The sequence below is a fragment of the Polyodon spathula genome, chromosome 16 (genome assembly GCF_017654505.1).
Source record: "Polyodon spathula isolate WHYD16114869_AA chromosome 16, ASM1765450v1, whole genome shotgun sequence".
Taxonomy (NCBI): domain Eukaryota; kingdom Metazoa; phylum Chordata; class Actinopteri; order Acipenseriformes; family Polyodontidae; genus Polyodon; species Polyodon spathula.
In genome coordinates this window covers 35,636,021-35,651,861 of record NC_054549.1, presented here as the reverse complement: position 1 = coordinate 35,651,861, position 15,841 = coordinate 35,636,021, and the positions used below count along the sequence as shown (strand labels likewise).

The window sequence follows — 15,841 nt, the reverse complement described above, 5'->3', positions numbered from 1 at the left end:
AATACTTAAATGTTATTGCCCAGCCAGTACTTGCACTTCACTCCTTTCCTGAAGAACTGGAAAATGTGTGTGTTTTAAAAATAATAATTACAGTAATCCAAGTCATTTAAATGCCTATTGTCAAGGAAAAGTACAGCAGACTCTCGCCATCAGTGTGAGAGTGAGCACTGAAAACCAATATGCTATTTAATGAGTAATCATTCCGGCTTGATTTACTGTTGCTGTGAATGCTGTTGTTTCCATTACATTGTAACTGGTCAAGGCTTGTGTTCTGAATTCTTGTGAAGAATTTTGTCTGTAAAATGGGGCCATTTCACAGTAAACGCTTAATTGTACGTTTTTATTACTTGTTATCACTATATGCATACATTTGCCTCTACAGCTTTTTATGTAGTAACTTTTAGATTTCATAAACTTGAATTTTAAGGAAAAGTGATTCAAGTAAAAATCACAGATTATACAGTACCATAGATTTAAGTCTCCTTTTTACGAAAGCAGACACATGCATCCTCAAATGTGCATTGGAGGACCACACAGCTCTGGACAACTTGCAGGCAGGCCTGCAGTCTACAGCGTTCTGCCAGTTGTGCGCCACCGCCTGGAAACTCCCATCCACGGTCGGCAGTGGAATAGCCTGGATTTGAACCGACGATCTCTATGCTGTAGTGCACGTCCTGCACTCCACGCGGAGTGCCTTTATTGGATGTGCCACTTGGGAGCCCCCTTGTATGCTACATGCAGTGGTTTATTTGGTGAAACGGCCACGGCAAAAGATATTGGCCGAGTTGCAGTTTGTGAACAGCATCCCCATAAAACCAGGCTTCAAGAGTACTGTATGCATAATGGATTAATTACAATGATGCATTATTAATATAGCATGCACTAAGAGTACTGTAAAAGCTCCCTTGTAGGCTACAGTATACAATAAGCATGTTGATGGCTATGGCTTATAGGAACCCCTCTTCTATAGGCTTAGTATGCCTTACTTGTAAAAAGAAAACTTAAGAGGAGCCACAGGTGCTTAGTGATTTTTGTTGGAAAGCGGGTGAGGAAAGTTTAAAGGACTAACTGCCCAGCCTAGTGAGACAATTGTATTTTTTTTTTATTTTGAAGAATGATTGAGAAACCAAGCAAACCTTGATGTTCAATCTGTGTCAAATTACTGTTTTAGAAATTGTAAACACACCAAATTGAGCAGGTGTTCAATATGTACTTACTGAACATGTATTGAATACAAATATATGCAAGCAGCTTTTTAAAGTTGGGGGAGACTTGAGGATTAGCATTTCCACTGCACAGTATTTACAGTATGATGGACTTTGTTAACGAACAGGGGCTTGCCCCAGGAACAGTAATAAACTCATTTTAATCAGACTTCATTCCCAGGCATTGTTTACATTTTAAATACTAAGTCCTCTGTTCCCCCCCTCGGCATTACCATTTTAGTACAAGTGAAGTGTATTTGTATTGGTTTGAATGTAAAACAGTAAAGGTTTACAGACTTAGACAGCTCTTACAATGAAAACAATGACTGCAGTAGAAAACAATACTACTGTGTGTTTGGACAACTCTCTTTCCCCCTCCCCCCAACCTCTCAATTAAATGTAAATGTAATCGTCACACTTCAGTGTTTTAACAGGTTTACAAAGCAAGATAGCACACACCATATGGGCAGAGTTACACTAGTTGCTGGATTTTCAGTGGTATTTTCTTCTGTTAAATACGGAACCTAATGGCAATGAAAAAATGAACAGTTCAAGATTATGAAAGGTTCAAGTCCAGCTTAACGCATTTAGTGATAAAATAAGAGGTAGTGGGGAAAAAAACAGTAGCTATTTTAACAAAACTACAATGAATTTTTCACATTGTGTACTGTAATTCTGTTCCATCTAAAGAGAAACCTGTGAAAAGCTATAAATGATGTTCTGGTTCAGGGGGTATATAATTCAAATGCAGTTGCCTATTTTTTAGTATAGTAGTTTCAACATAAACTGATCCTGTTTGAAGCTGTTTGCTGTAAGGATTGTTGCAGTACATTAAACCAAAAATCCATCTTCCCTCTTACTGGTGTTAGCGGCGTTTTATTCTTTTGATTTATTTTCTTCACATACTTGCAGATTTTATATTATAGAAGTAATAATTTATTACTTGCATCTAATCTCTTCCTGTGCAGTAGATCACATGACCTGAACACAGCTTGACCATGGCATGAAGCTGAGCTAGAGCACAGGAAGTGATTTCTGACCAGGAACCAGCATCACATTTGCCTTCTCTATCACAGTCTTTGAAAATATCTAGTGTAAATGTTTCTAAATAGGTGTTTTTTTTTTTTTATTTTTATTAACCTTTCAATTTGATTTATTCTTTTAAATTCCACAAATGTAGACACACAGCACTTGTGCTCCTGTGGGGTTATATTTTGAAATGTGGTGTTTTTTATTTATTTTTTATTTTTATTTTTTTCCCTACAGGACCGCAAACTGTCAAAGGTAGAGCGGCAGAGGTTTAAGGAGGAGGCAGAAATGTTGAAAGGCTTGCAGCACCCAAACATTGTTCGATTTTATGACTCCTGGGAATCCTCACTCAAAGGAAAGAAATGTATTGTGTTGGTTACTGAGCTGATGACATCTGGAACTCTCAAAACGTAAGTATTTTTTATTTAATAAAATCTTTGGAATTTATTTTGCTTTCCAACTTTCAGTTGAAGCAATTTATAATTAACAAATAAATTGTAAGATTTGATTGTTTTGCTTTTTTAAATTATTGTTATTTCTCTAGATATTTGAAGAGATTTAAAGTGATGAAACCAAAGGTTCTACGGAGTTGGTGCCGACAGATTTTGAAAGGCTTACATTTTTTCCATACAAGGACTCCCCCTATCATTCACAGAGACTTGAAATGTGATAACATTTTTATTACTGGACCCACTGGATCTGTGAAAATAGGCGATTTGGGCCTTGCAACTCTAAAAAGGGCTTCTTTTGCCAAAAGCGTAATAGGTAATTTGCATCCCCTTTCGTCTTACTATTTTCTTGGAGGCAATCTGTGTAGTTGGCAATTCTACCCTGATTTCTTTTTGTGGATATGCTCAGTATTTGCGTTTGCATATGTCTTGCTGAACTTCACTGTGTTGATTTTTAGCATGTATTATTCAGTTTGATTTTGAGACTATGGCTGAATTCAGATTATTTCTGCGATCTACCTTGCTTGCATTGTTCAACAGTGGTTTTTTGCGATGCTGTAAATTAAACAATATTAGCCTTTGATTTGATATACAAATGTTGCTACGAATGTGTTACTATTCTGAGAACCTGCTGTGTTTAGTTTTGTATGTAAAAGTGTCTTGATACATTTGTTTTTAATTATTCCTAGTAGTTTAGGTAAAGGAAAACCCATTCATTTTGCTCTTTTTGTTTTTTCTACTTTTCAAATTTTCCAGGTACTCCTGAATTTATGGCTCCAGAAATGTATGAAGAACATTACGATGAATCTGTAGACGTGTATGCCTTTGGGATGTGCATGCTGGAAATGGCTACCACTGAATATCCATACTCGGAGTGCCAGAATGCTGCACAGATTTACCGAAAAGTAACAAGTGTAAGTAAAAAGCCATTATAAAAGTTCAGAAATTCAGTTAATTGAGACTCTATTTTGCTGGAAGCAATTCACTTGCAATACAGGAAAATACGTGCAAACGTAAAGCGATATTCTGATGTGAAGTCGCAGGATGTGAACTACATCAAATGTGTTATTTGTTTACGTATGAAAACACTAAATACAGCTGTAGCTTCAACTATATTCAAGGTGAACAGTTATTAAATTAAAAGTTAGGGTTATGATATTAAATACATTTAGAAGCACTATTAAACCACACCCCACAGTTTTCAACAGTAATTTAATATATGTGGAATGTGCTGAGCTTACTGTGGCTAATGGTTTTGTGAAATGAAAGCTGTAAGAAATAATTAATTTGTTCCTAAAGAGAGCAAGAGTCTGAAACTACTTATTGTGTTAGGGTAAGTGAATCCATTCCTGTGCTGATTTTTGGTGACCTTTCCAACATAAAACTTGTTGACATTCAATTTTGTAATGTTTTTAGAAAGGGGGGAGAAAAAAAAAATTGTATAGTTAACATTGCAGATTTGTTCTGAGGAATTAATACAGTAGGAACTGTTTTTTTTCTAAGGTTTATTAGTTGCTTGGATTGTTGCCTTGGTATTAAATCCTTGGAAATCTTTAAACATGTTAATCTCTCCTTGGCATGAAGAAATATGTAAAGTGTTTAACTGAAAAGGCAGATTCATCGCCCATATTACACAATTAAACAAATATTGTTTACTCGGAGAGAAGTCAACTGCGAAATGTATGTGGCACGTCTGAAATGTAATTTTCTTTCTGTTAAGGGTAATGATTTGTTTACAGTAATCCTGTAGATGTTTGCTCTTTACTCAAAGAAGGTGGTTTGGGGAAAGGGTCAGTTAACAAAGAAAGACGGATTCTGTCATACTTGCATCTATCAAAGTGCAAGTGTCAATCACAAACAGGGAAACCTTGTCTAGGAACCAACATTGTTAGAACTAAGACTTTCAGGGGAGTATTAGATGGGAGTTTCAAAGGGTCAAGAACACATTAATATGTGTCATTCCTTTTACAATATGAAGGTGAATGCTCAATTATTTGTTCGTTTCAATCGTTACCCTAGATCTGTCAAGAAGTCTTCGTGCCTTCTAGCATGCAGTGTTCCTTCACTAGGGAACATTTTGAATGCATAAAGATGGACATCTATCAGCATTGCTGCTGTCTCAATGGGTGACGGGGGTGTGTCCTTAAGGGACAGGCTGACATTTTAAGGTCTGTTCGCACCTGATGTAACCAGTTGTGTCATCAAGGTTGTACCAAGGTCACAGGCTTAATCTCTTTAGGGAAAAAATGGTGTGAACCTTTGCTTACTCTGCATTGTGTCTATCCTCATTCAGTAAGTTAAGCATTTTGGGGAATATTTTTTACTTGCGATCCTAGCGTTTTAACTAAGGTTGGAAGCTGAAAGAAACATTTAATGTATAAAAATTTGTATTCTCCTTTTTTTTAACAAATTATTTTATTTTTAATCTTATTTGACAAGATTGTGCTTACCACAAAAAAATATCTTCTGAATTCTTGAAGACATTTTTATTTTAGTAATCTTTCTGACTAATCCTTACTCGAGTCTGTCTGGCAATGTTTCTATAGAGGATTACTGACACGGGTTTACATTTCACATTTTTTACCCTTAAAGTAGAGCCAAGCATGCATCTGAAACGGATTGCTTGATTTCTGCAGCTCACAACTTTTTATAGCAAGATGGTCTGCGGTACTTTACTCCCCAAGGAGTTAAAACTGCATTATTAAACACAGCTTTACTACTTTTTTTTTTATGTCTTGCAAAAAAAAAGTTGGTCTGCTTCAGAATTGCTAGTTAGATGAGCAAAACAAACACTCCTGTTTCGTAGTTGTGCAGTGACTTTAAAGTAGAAAGGGGTTTATGCTTAGCCAGAGTATGGCAATTTTGAAAATGCTTCCTATAGTTTCTCATAATCTGCTTGAGTAAAACTAAGGTAAAAAAAAAAAAGGAAATGCTGTAATAGTACCACATGAATTACTAATGTATATTCTCGTGTAAAAACAAAATAATCTCAATAATACTTTACATTTAGTTTACCTAGTCAAGAGTGGAGGCATTCTGTTTAGTCAACCCCCTATTTTCATTTTCTCCTAACCATTAAAAAAAAAAAATTGTCATGCAATAACATGCAAATAAACATTCAGTTTTACGACTGCTACAATCCGGGTACGCTGTACTAAAAGAGGTAGACAATTTGTCAAGTTAATGTTGTATTCGGCTAACATTGGTTTCTGGAGTCACCGTAATTCAATATTCCTATGCAGGTTGTGGTTTTATTTATTTATTTCTCGAAACACATTTGTTGAGTTTTGTGAAATCTTCCCCTCAGTTGTCATTTTACTGTATCCAGGAAATTCAGACAATGTCATAGTGAGAGCACTCTGTAGGTTTTAGGATGGAATCACGTGGTTTAATTACAATATTCGGAGTTCTTCTTGCTCACTTTTTTTTTTTTTTTTGGTTTATTAAACTTTGTGATCAGAAAATTAAACGGCTGATTTTGGGTTCTCAAGCATATATTTACCTGTTTTCAATAGATATGTGAAAAGTGAGGGAAGGCACTTCTGTTTTTACTCTTTGCTGTGAAATACAGTTCAAATGCAACCAAAAAATTAATTGTTCTCTTGGCATTTTATTTTAGAAGTTTCTAAGCTTGCTGTACTCTGTAAAATATGTAGGATATAGTTCTTAAATGATCATTTTGACACACTGTTTTTATTTTTTACAGTTTCTTGTTTTGTTCAAGTTGGGTGGAATTCGTGATAAACTACACATCCCCCAGAAACTTCTTTCTGTTTTTATTTCAGGGTGTGAAGCCAGCAAGCTACAACAAGGTTACTGATCCGGAAATCAAGGAAATTATTGGAGAATGCATCTGCCAAAAAAAAGAAGAAAGGTTTGTTTGAAATTGAACAATGAACAAGCGCCACTGTATTCTCGTGCAGCACAAGAGCCTTTGATTGAAAGGGTACTACAACCTTACAAAAAATGTACTTGGGCATGCAGTGTGCCCTTGAGCCTATATACAGAGCAAATGGTTGTGTGCATGGTATTTGAAATATCAGTTTTCAGCATTAATAGTGTGGCTAGTGTCTCTGCTACTCCATCTCTGAGTAATTGCCGACATTTGCTAATATTGTCAAGTCCACTTAGAACTTTAAAGTCGGTTTCAAAGCACTTCTCAAAATGTCCGCTTTAGTGCACCGAGCGTAAGGATTATTATTGCTCTCATTGACAAACGGGTAACACAGTAATACCGATCCATGTAGTACAGAACAGAAAAGCCAGAGCACTTGTTATGTGTTTTTTCCCAGTTTTCCTGCAGTGATTTAGATGACAGATGTGCACTAAAGGGGATAGTTTCAAAAGAGCTTTGAAACTGATTTTAGAGTTCTATTTTTAGGTTTGTTTGCACATCCTTAGTAATTTGGATACTAACATGGGGGAATATTTTGCAGGTACTCCATAAAAGACCTTTTAAATCATGCCTTCTTTGCGGAGGACACAGGGGTGAGGGTTGAACTCGCAGAGGAAGATGACGGCAAGAAGTCCTCAATTGCCTTGAAATTGTGGGTTGAAGATCCCAAGAAACTCAAAACGAAATACAAAGACAACGGGGCCATTGAATTTACTTTTGATCTGGAGAATGAAGTTCCTGAGGATGTAGCTCAGGAAATGGTATGTCCTTTCTATTTTATATGCACTAGGGCTCAGATAATTGTGGGGGGAAAAAAAACCTGGAAATCCATCTGTGCAGAATAAATGCAGTACAGTTTACAAATGAATATAACATATAAACCATCATGGAAGTAAGCCAAAACTTTGGTTCCACATTCTCAAATGATTTGAAGTTGTTATGTTTAAATGTCTGAATTGAAAAAAAATATTGATTAGGTGTCCTTTTTTTTTTTTTTTTTTTTTTTTTTAATTGCCAGCTGGAAGAGATTTGATCTGAAATAAACTATTTATTAACTAACATTTTTTTTTCAGTTGTTAAGTGTGGTGGCAGGGGACTATTTGAAAACTAGAACTAATGAATAAATGTTAAATGCAAGATTCACATTTTTCAAATTTACTTAAAGCCCATTGAGAGTGTGTTACAAAAACAATATGAACTAGGAAGCCTAATTTATTTACGTTTCAAATCGGTGTGATGCTGTTTAAAGTGAATCCGACAGAAAATCCATGTTTGCTTGAATTGTATCGAGCAAGCTTACTCGGCAGTAAAGAAGCAGGTGTCAGGCGACAGAACTGTATCTGTTGGCAGTCGCTTTAAAAATTGCCTATTAGGTAGGGTCTATGCAGAAATGAAATGTTTCTGCCCTTTTATAAATACAAAATGCATCGTAATACAATAGGTGTTGGCATTGGTTTAACACAGATTTCCCTAACATTTAGTGATGTTAATAAATAATGTAACCTAATACTAGCAAGTTTGCATCCTTGAATAACTGCATTGTTCATTGTTAGGAATCTTTTGTTCCACAGCAACATTTCAAAGTGGGTATACATACCTGTGCATTTAGCATTTTAGTTTTGGCTCTGAAATAGTGTCCTTATTTGTAAGGCAGTGAGAATGGGATGTAAAGTCATGTGTCATCATTCAGATTTCCATTTAAAGACCGCTGCTAGAAGAGCTTGGTTGTGCTTTTTTATCTTAAATGTGCAGCCAAGACATAATAAAACAAAACCCTTGTTTTTTTTTTGTTCCAGATTGAGTCTGGGTTCTTTCATGAAAGTGATATCAAGATTGTTGGAAAGTCTATAAAGGACAGGGTGGCATTGATCAAATGGAAAAGGGAAAGAACAGTTCTGTTGCAGGTAAACAAGGAGCGCAGAGATGGCGATGGCTTAGAGAAGCAGAAGGCCCAACAAGCACAACTGCTGACCCCAGTTGTAGACGTTCTTCAAGTGGGACAGCCAGTCATCTTGGAGCCTGAGGAGCCAGAAGCAGACCAGTATGCCCACTATCTGAATCTTCCTGCCAGTGCCACATCTGTTACATGTAAGAACAAACAGTGCTATTACATGATTCATCCTCATCTGATTTACACAAGGAATGAAAATTCTCCACGACACTGCAGTGTAACCAGAAGAATTTTAATATGAATTGCTTTCTAGTTGTGTATCCCATTTACATATACAAACATGGTTATCTTTGTGCCTGTTAGTCGGCAAAGTATTAAGGCTGGATGGAAACGACAGCCCTGGTTTAAATCAAGGGATCACAATGGTTATGAATCATTTTTATGTTCTAATTCTTGCCAGTGAAAGTGCTTAGAAAGGCAGGATTGAAAATTATACAACCTAGGCTTTAACTAAGCTGTATTGGTTTCTGGCTACAGAGTAATAATGCTTGTCCTAATAGTAGTAGCAAAATCTCTAGTTGCTTAAAAATCAATTGATAAAAAATACTTTGTTTGGTTGGCAACTCTTTAACCATTACATATCGAAACATGTATTGTCCTGTCCACTATAATGACTGATAATGATTTTAGAACAAAAGGCTGTTTTTAGGAAGCATTAATCTTTCAGAATATTGCTTTTAACGTGTGTGTAAATTTGTATGTGCTTACTGGGTGGATTTCATTGAAACATCATCGAAGACCCCACGGAGAGCAGAAGTAATTGAGCTGAGCTGTCATTTTTAGAGTGCTGGATGATTTTATGCCATTGTTGGTGCATGCATCAGCTTGGCATTTTGCCTTCCAGCCCACTAGATGTAATTTATTCACGCCAGGCTTTATCACTTCAGCCTGACACATCGTTGCTAGACACCATTTGCATGCTAATGTGTATTTAAAAAGCCTTGTGAATCTCCAGGGGCCTGGCTTTTATGTGACCTTCAAAGAAAACATGTGCAAATACGTACTGTATGTGGATGATATGTGGGGAGTGTGATGCTCTGCACCAGGAGCATTATTAAATGACTAAGTACATAGGATTCCATAAGTTTCTATAGGAGTATGGGGGTTCACCATCACTTTAGCAAACACTTATGGAAGCTGTTAATATGAAAGAGGTTCATTTTCTTTATGTACGTGTTGTGCGCATGTCATTGTCGTCCCGTCCGTCCGTCCGTCCCCCCTTTTAGGAATTGGAGGGATCTGTGTTTACTTAGACCTGTCTCCTGTGCTTCTAGCTGACAGTACATTTGAGAGTGGCCTGGGTTCGACAGTGTACTCGGACTGTCAAAGCATCCAGCAGAGTGTTGTCTACCCATCTCGCATGGACACCATCCCATCTGCTGTGCAGCAGGTCTGCAGCCCACCCCTGAGTGACACTCGGGGCCCTCCCTCCAGTCTACAGCACCACCAACAACAACAGCTGCAGCTGGGTTCCTATCCACAACCTCCAGCAGTGAGTAGTAGAGAATATAATACCAACCCACATTTAAACTGTCAGAATAGATTACATTGCAGAATGTGATACCCTAGCCATTTGACAACAATGTGATGGAAAGAGTTCATGGTGTATACTGACGTTATATTATTCATTATGGAGCTAGCTATGGTGGTAGGGAGGGTGGAAAGTATAAGTTAGAAAGAAACAACAATGTGCCCAGATTGGGCTCCCAAGTGGCACATCTGGTAAAGGCACTCCACCTTGAGTGCAGGATGCACTCTATAGCTTGGAGATCACTGGTTCAAATCCAAGCTATGCCACTGCCAACCGTGGGCGGGAGTTCCCAGGGGGTGGCGCACATTTGGTCAAGTGCTGGCAGGGTAGGGGTTAGGTCAGCTGGGGAGTCCTTGGCTTGCCGCACACCAGCGACCCCTGTGGCTGACGCAATTCAGAACTGCATGGTCCTCCGATGTTGTAAGTTCTAGATATGGCTACGCGGCAGGCTTGCAGAGTGGGAAAAAAAAAGATGGCTGACGGCACTCGTTTCGGATGACGCGAGTGCTCTTCATCTCTCCCGAGTTAGTTCAGGGGTTGCAGCGGTGAGTCAGGTTGAATAATTGGACATTCCAAATTGGGAGAATTGGAAAATGAATAAAAATAATAATAAAACACAGAAAAAACCCAGTGTGCCCTGGTTGAACCTTAAAGTAAAACAGTAGCTTCATCCATTCATCAATGTATGAAGCCTGTTTTTTGTGCCAGGTGTTACCAGTGAAAACAGTAGTTTAGACCTTAGTGTAAAATACTGCTTAACTATAGAGAAATCCGAAAGTTAAGAACACTGTTAAATGTAGTTCATTTTATAGATTTAACTTAATTTTTAAATTACAGAAACTGATGTTGGTTTCTACTCATTTTTAACATGTATTTGTATTTCGCTATCAAAACAGAAATGTTCTAGTGTCCTCTCCATAGTCCAGGAGCCTTTTTTGTCAGATGTTTCCTCAGATTGTTCTGAGGGTCAAGTTTCCTTTGCATTTGACTCTAGCACCGTGCAAGGAGTGAACTTTGCACACAGGCGTGGAAGCACCTCTCTAATTAACGCACCAAAATGCAGTAGCAGCTTACATCCTTTTTTTAGACAATCCAACTCCTGCTCAGCAAGGATTGCCTCCCCTGGGTAAGGCAGCTCTGAAATTGACAAGTGAACATTCAATAGGCAAGAGTCTTCCCGAAGCCCTTTCTGGAAATGTAAATAGTTTTTCGCTTTTAAATCCCTTTTTTTTTCTCCTGCACCTCAACCTAAAGCTGTGGGATTCTCGCCGTCGCAGTGATTCTGCTGTGGCATCCGCATCAGCAACCACAGTACTTGCAGCTTACTTAGCATCTTGTTTTGCACAAGCCAGGGAAAACTCATCCCAGAATAGAAATCCTGGGGAAGCAGCTCTAGCAAAAGCTGTGTGAATTGGATCCCCACCTGCATCCCATCCAGCTGTTGACGCAAAAACCTCAGTGTTGTCAGGCTTGTGTGGCACAACTGCTAAAGTCTAAAGCAGATTTCAAGCACACTGCAATAGTTTCACCTCACTCGCCTCCACCTTGGATCTGTAATAAATCAGCAGCAGCCTGTCCTTTGCCTCTGTTGGCTAGAAGGCGGACCAGTGCAGACATTACAGACCTTTCATTGTTACATGAATCTTTACATAACACAATTAGCAGAAAGACTAGCGTGTCTTTTCTTAGAGCCCCAAAGCCTACTGAAAGAGGATCGTATCGGCCTCCTTATAGCCGTGGAGAGGCTGCTGTGCATGCAGTTCCAAAGCAGCAAGATAAAGGCTACTGTGGGAACAATGTGCAGAGTGAAAAGGCCAAACCAATGCCTCCAGCTGCACAGAACAGCAGGGGCACCCCAGCTATTGAAAACAGACACAGTAATATGGTAGGTTAGATAAAGACACTTGCTCTTTACTTAGCCCTCACCTGTTGTCCCTGTGGATGAAGTGCCTTTTAGAGTGTTTACATAGGAGGTGTACAAGCTAATTGCATGGGCCAAACTCTGTTTTCTCCTCCCCTGTTTTGCTGAATTCATTTTTTTTTTTGCTTTTGAAATTGCATACCAAGCAGCCTACAACATGATTTTTTTTTTTAGTTTTTCCTATATTTTGATTTTCACTGCTTTACTGAATGGAACTTTCCCATGCACATCCCTTCTCGTTTCTCTGGTACAAGAGACCTCAATTCACCAGATTGATGGACTGTAACAATTAATGTACATTTTTCCAGAGAGGATTGACAGTAATTGGAAAGCCTTGCCTGGTCCCACTAAAATAACCCTTCCTTTACACTGATCCAATCGATCCTGATAGAAAAGTGCCTTAACTCCAGCAGTGTCATGCTAGACACCATTTAAAAATACCCCTGCAGATCCTATGTGTTATGATGCTCCAGCCTATTATCCCTCGTGTTTATTTCTAAAAGGATACAAATGTAGATATTTGTGTGTGTTTGTGATTTACATAACATGTTGTTTCTGATATTGTCTAGATAAAAGCATATTACAAAAAGAACAGAGATTGTTCAAATACCCAACATTGTTATTGCTGCTTCTACTTGTTTGTCTAAAAAAAATGGATGTTAACCTTTTTAATTGATTTGTCAACCAAAAATACAAATTAACTGTTTTACTTTACACAATTAGAAGGATTTTTTTTTTTTACCTTGTTGCATATTTAAAATGTGTTCCGTTTCCTCCCTCGTAACCAAATAGGACAGGATTAAGATTGTCATGTACTTAACGTTGCTGTTGTGTTTCAGCCTGGCTTTTCCATGATCCCAAACCCAGCTGCTGCCCTCTGTCAGCAGTCCCTGCAGCTTTATCAGCAGCCAGCACAGCCATTCCATGTTCTACAGCCAACTGCAATCCCCCCAGTGCAGCATGGGCCAGCGCAGACCATGCCTCCATCCCAGCAGGTGAGCGAGCAGCACATTCACTCCAATGCAGGTGGAAATAAAGTAACAAATCTGTTTCTTCATCTTAATGAGGCAGTATTCCACTGCTGCATTATTATTTTTTTTTAAATAATTGCTTTGCTTCCCATTCCAAACGCTACCACCTACATTCAACGAAGTGTAAACACTAAATACATTCATACAGTAAATACTCTGCAAGGACCAGAATTGCACAAGAGTGCCCCTGTCAGACTAAAATATCTTTATGAAGGTTACCAGACTTGGCAGGACAGGATCTGTATATTTTTGTATTTTTAAATACAGCTACCCCTTTTTCATGTTTTGAAAATAAAAACGCAAAAGTGATCGCATGATCTGGGCGATGCCATGAATTGCAGCAACACATTGTAATCGTTTGAGTTCATATGAATAGTTTAGACCACGCACTTTAAGATACTTTCTTTATAGTTGGTACACAGCTTTTTTTTTTCCCCCTCATCATCTTTTGTCCTGTTTCACAGCAGTGTTTTAACCTCTGGTCATGTCCGCGATACAGAGTTTTATTTTTATAACATACTGCGTCATTTTACTTCAGGATTACAAACCACTTCATCACATATGCTATTCTGCATATATTATGGTGTGGTGTTGGTTTTCTGCCAACCTTTTCCTCCAAGTTTTTTTTTTTTGGGGGGGGGTGGGTTACATGTTTCAAATTTTTTATGAAAAGGAATACAGTCTCTGTGAACTGGTGTATTTCTTTTTGTTGTTAATTTTCTAGTTTTCCTTCACTCCTGTTTTTATTTCTTGTAGTTCCAAAGCTATTTCTACACTGCAACATTCCAGTCCCAGGTAGATGTTATGTGTTTTTTTTTTTTTTGTTTTGTTTTTTAATTTATGCATTTAATTTAATGCAAGCATTTCTATAAATTAGTTGATTTGCTTTTCTGCAGGATGTATTTAAATATTCTGTTCAGGTTATTTTTGTGACGTCCATGAAGTTGAAGGGTGAAGACTATAGAATTTTAAGATAAAGGCGTAAACCTGTTAGTATCAGTGTGAAGTTCTGGTTATCTGTAAGGTGAAATTATTTTAAAAGTTTACCTTTTAATTAATATTGGATTTTATTGTATACGTTACAGTAAGTCATACAGAAATATTTTTTTGTCAAGTCCACATCCAGGCTAGTGTGTTGTTTCACCTCCTACCCCCAACACCCCCAACCCTCATGTTCTTTCATATGTGTGTGACATTCTCGCTGTCTCTGTGCTGTGTACAGTAAAATAATTTGTATCTCCTGATTAATTTATTGGCAGTGAGTATATAATATTGCATTGCAAGTAACCTTATTAATTGAGTTTACTGAAAACAAATAATCATGAACGTTTTGCAGAATTAATTTGATCTTCCAGGGATCTCCCTCCCTTATCCTTGTAAATAAATAAATAAATAAAATAGACAGATGGGTCACCTGAGCCACCCCTTCGCACCCCCTCTTCCACAATCCTGGAGTCGCCACTAACTCAAGTCTAAAAACACTACATTTCAACATCTGTTATTTCTCTCTGCAGCAGCATCTTAAAGCAATGCAGAATCTCCAACAGCAGGTTTCTGACATGAAGCCACTTCACATCTCCACGCCCCCCTCACAGGTACATGTTATCCCAGCTCTATAATACCAACGATTGCTTGTGTGAGAAATTCTGCTTTTCTTGACACCAATTTGGGGTACTAGTGGTTACATGATTCTGAGATAACTGACATGCTATTGGGTGCTTTTATTGTGTGTTTTTTAAAAAGATAATGAACTGAAACCGTACAAATCAGTCTGCTTAGATTTTTCACACAGAGGTTGAACTGCAATGTCAAATGCCACCTTTTACTAAATTTCTGTGCAGTGGTGTTTATGAAACATTTAGATGCGATTTGTCTTAAATTAATGTAATATATTGCTGTTTTGAGACATTCTCTCTCCAGTGCCTTCCCAAGCAGCTGTGCACCAGTGAAGCTGGTAGCATTCTTTGGCTTATATGCTTAAACTAACATATATTTGTATTATGTTTAGTTATTAAAGATAGTTGCTTGTGTGCCTGAATTTCTCTTTCACTTTAAAACTAAATTAGTGCCATTTTGGTGGGGGGGGGGGGGGGGGGGGCATATTGGACAATTAATTACAATGACAAATTTAACAGGTAATTATATGAACAAATTGTGAAGTTACAGAAAGCAATTACACTCTTGTATCCCGACTGCACGATTTTCTCTGACTTCCAACTCTTCTTTTGTCTCGCTCTCTTCCTTTCCATCAGCAGTTTCCAGTTATTCCCCCTGCAACTCCCCTTTCTGGATGTGACACTTTTGTTCCTTCTCGGCCTGATTTCTCCAACGTTTCCTCTGTGCCAGCCTCTTATTTCTCACCTGGCAAAACAGTAGCTCCTCCTTCAGTGAACCCTACAGTGTCTCACTCTACAACTAAAGTGACCCCTGCCATGCAGGTGGGAAACCTGACTCAAACCCCTGAATCTGTGGTCTTGCCATGCCAAGGATTGCCTGCGCCAGTGTCTTTGCTTGATATGGCTCTCCCTGGTGATTCAGTTTTGCCAGCTCGGCAGCAAATGCACCAAATGCACCAAATCACCCAGCAGCAGCAGCAGCAGCAGCAGCAGCAGATGTGTCCCTTGCAGCAAATAATTCAGGCTGAGGTTCCACCCTTGCAACCTATTCAGATAGCACAGGCAGTGTCTCAGCAGCAGCAGCTTCCTTTGCTGCAGCAGTCTCTTCAGCAGAATTTAATTCCATTTTCAGAGCAAGCTATTTCTGAAGATGAGCACTCCGGGCAGGTAACTATTGCTGCCCCATGTTAGAAGTCAAACAGTCTGGAATTAT

At 38.3% G+C, this 15,841-nt stretch overlaps 1 protein-coding gene across 7 annotated transcripts in view; it reads left to right on the top strand.

Moving 5' to 3' along the window:
• The window catches only part of LOC121329347 (serine/threonine-protein kinase WNK2-like), a 45,404-nt gene that overhangs the window by 12,724 nt on the left and 16,839 nt on the right, over positions 1–15,841 (top strand). For 2 of the 7 annotated variants that reach the window (XM_041274912.1, XM_041274907.1), the window contains exons 2-12: positions 2,472–2,644; positions 2,779–2,999; positions 3,440–3,597; positions 6,469–6,557; positions 7,120–7,339; positions 8,375–8,666; positions 9,804–10,021; positions 12,821–12,976; positions 13,769–13,807; positions 14,527–14,607; positions 15,265–15,795. In XM_041274912.1, coding sequence (XP_041130846.1) covers positions 2,472–2,644; positions 2,779–2,999; positions 3,440–3,597; positions 6,469–6,557; positions 7,120–7,339; positions 8,375–8,666; positions 9,804–10,021; positions 12,821–12,976; positions 13,769–13,807; positions 14,527–14,607; positions 15,265–15,795 — 2,178 coding nt within the window. The remainder of the gene's footprint in view (positions 1–2,471; positions 2,645–2,778; positions 3,000–3,439; positions 3,598–6,468; positions 6,558–7,119; positions 7,340–8,374; positions 8,667–9,803; positions 10,022–12,820; positions 12,977–13,768; positions 13,808–14,526; positions 14,608–15,264; positions 15,796–15,841) is intronic. The other 5 variants (XM_041274909.1, XM_041274908.1, XM_041274911.1 and 2 more) reach the window with 5 other exon arrangements.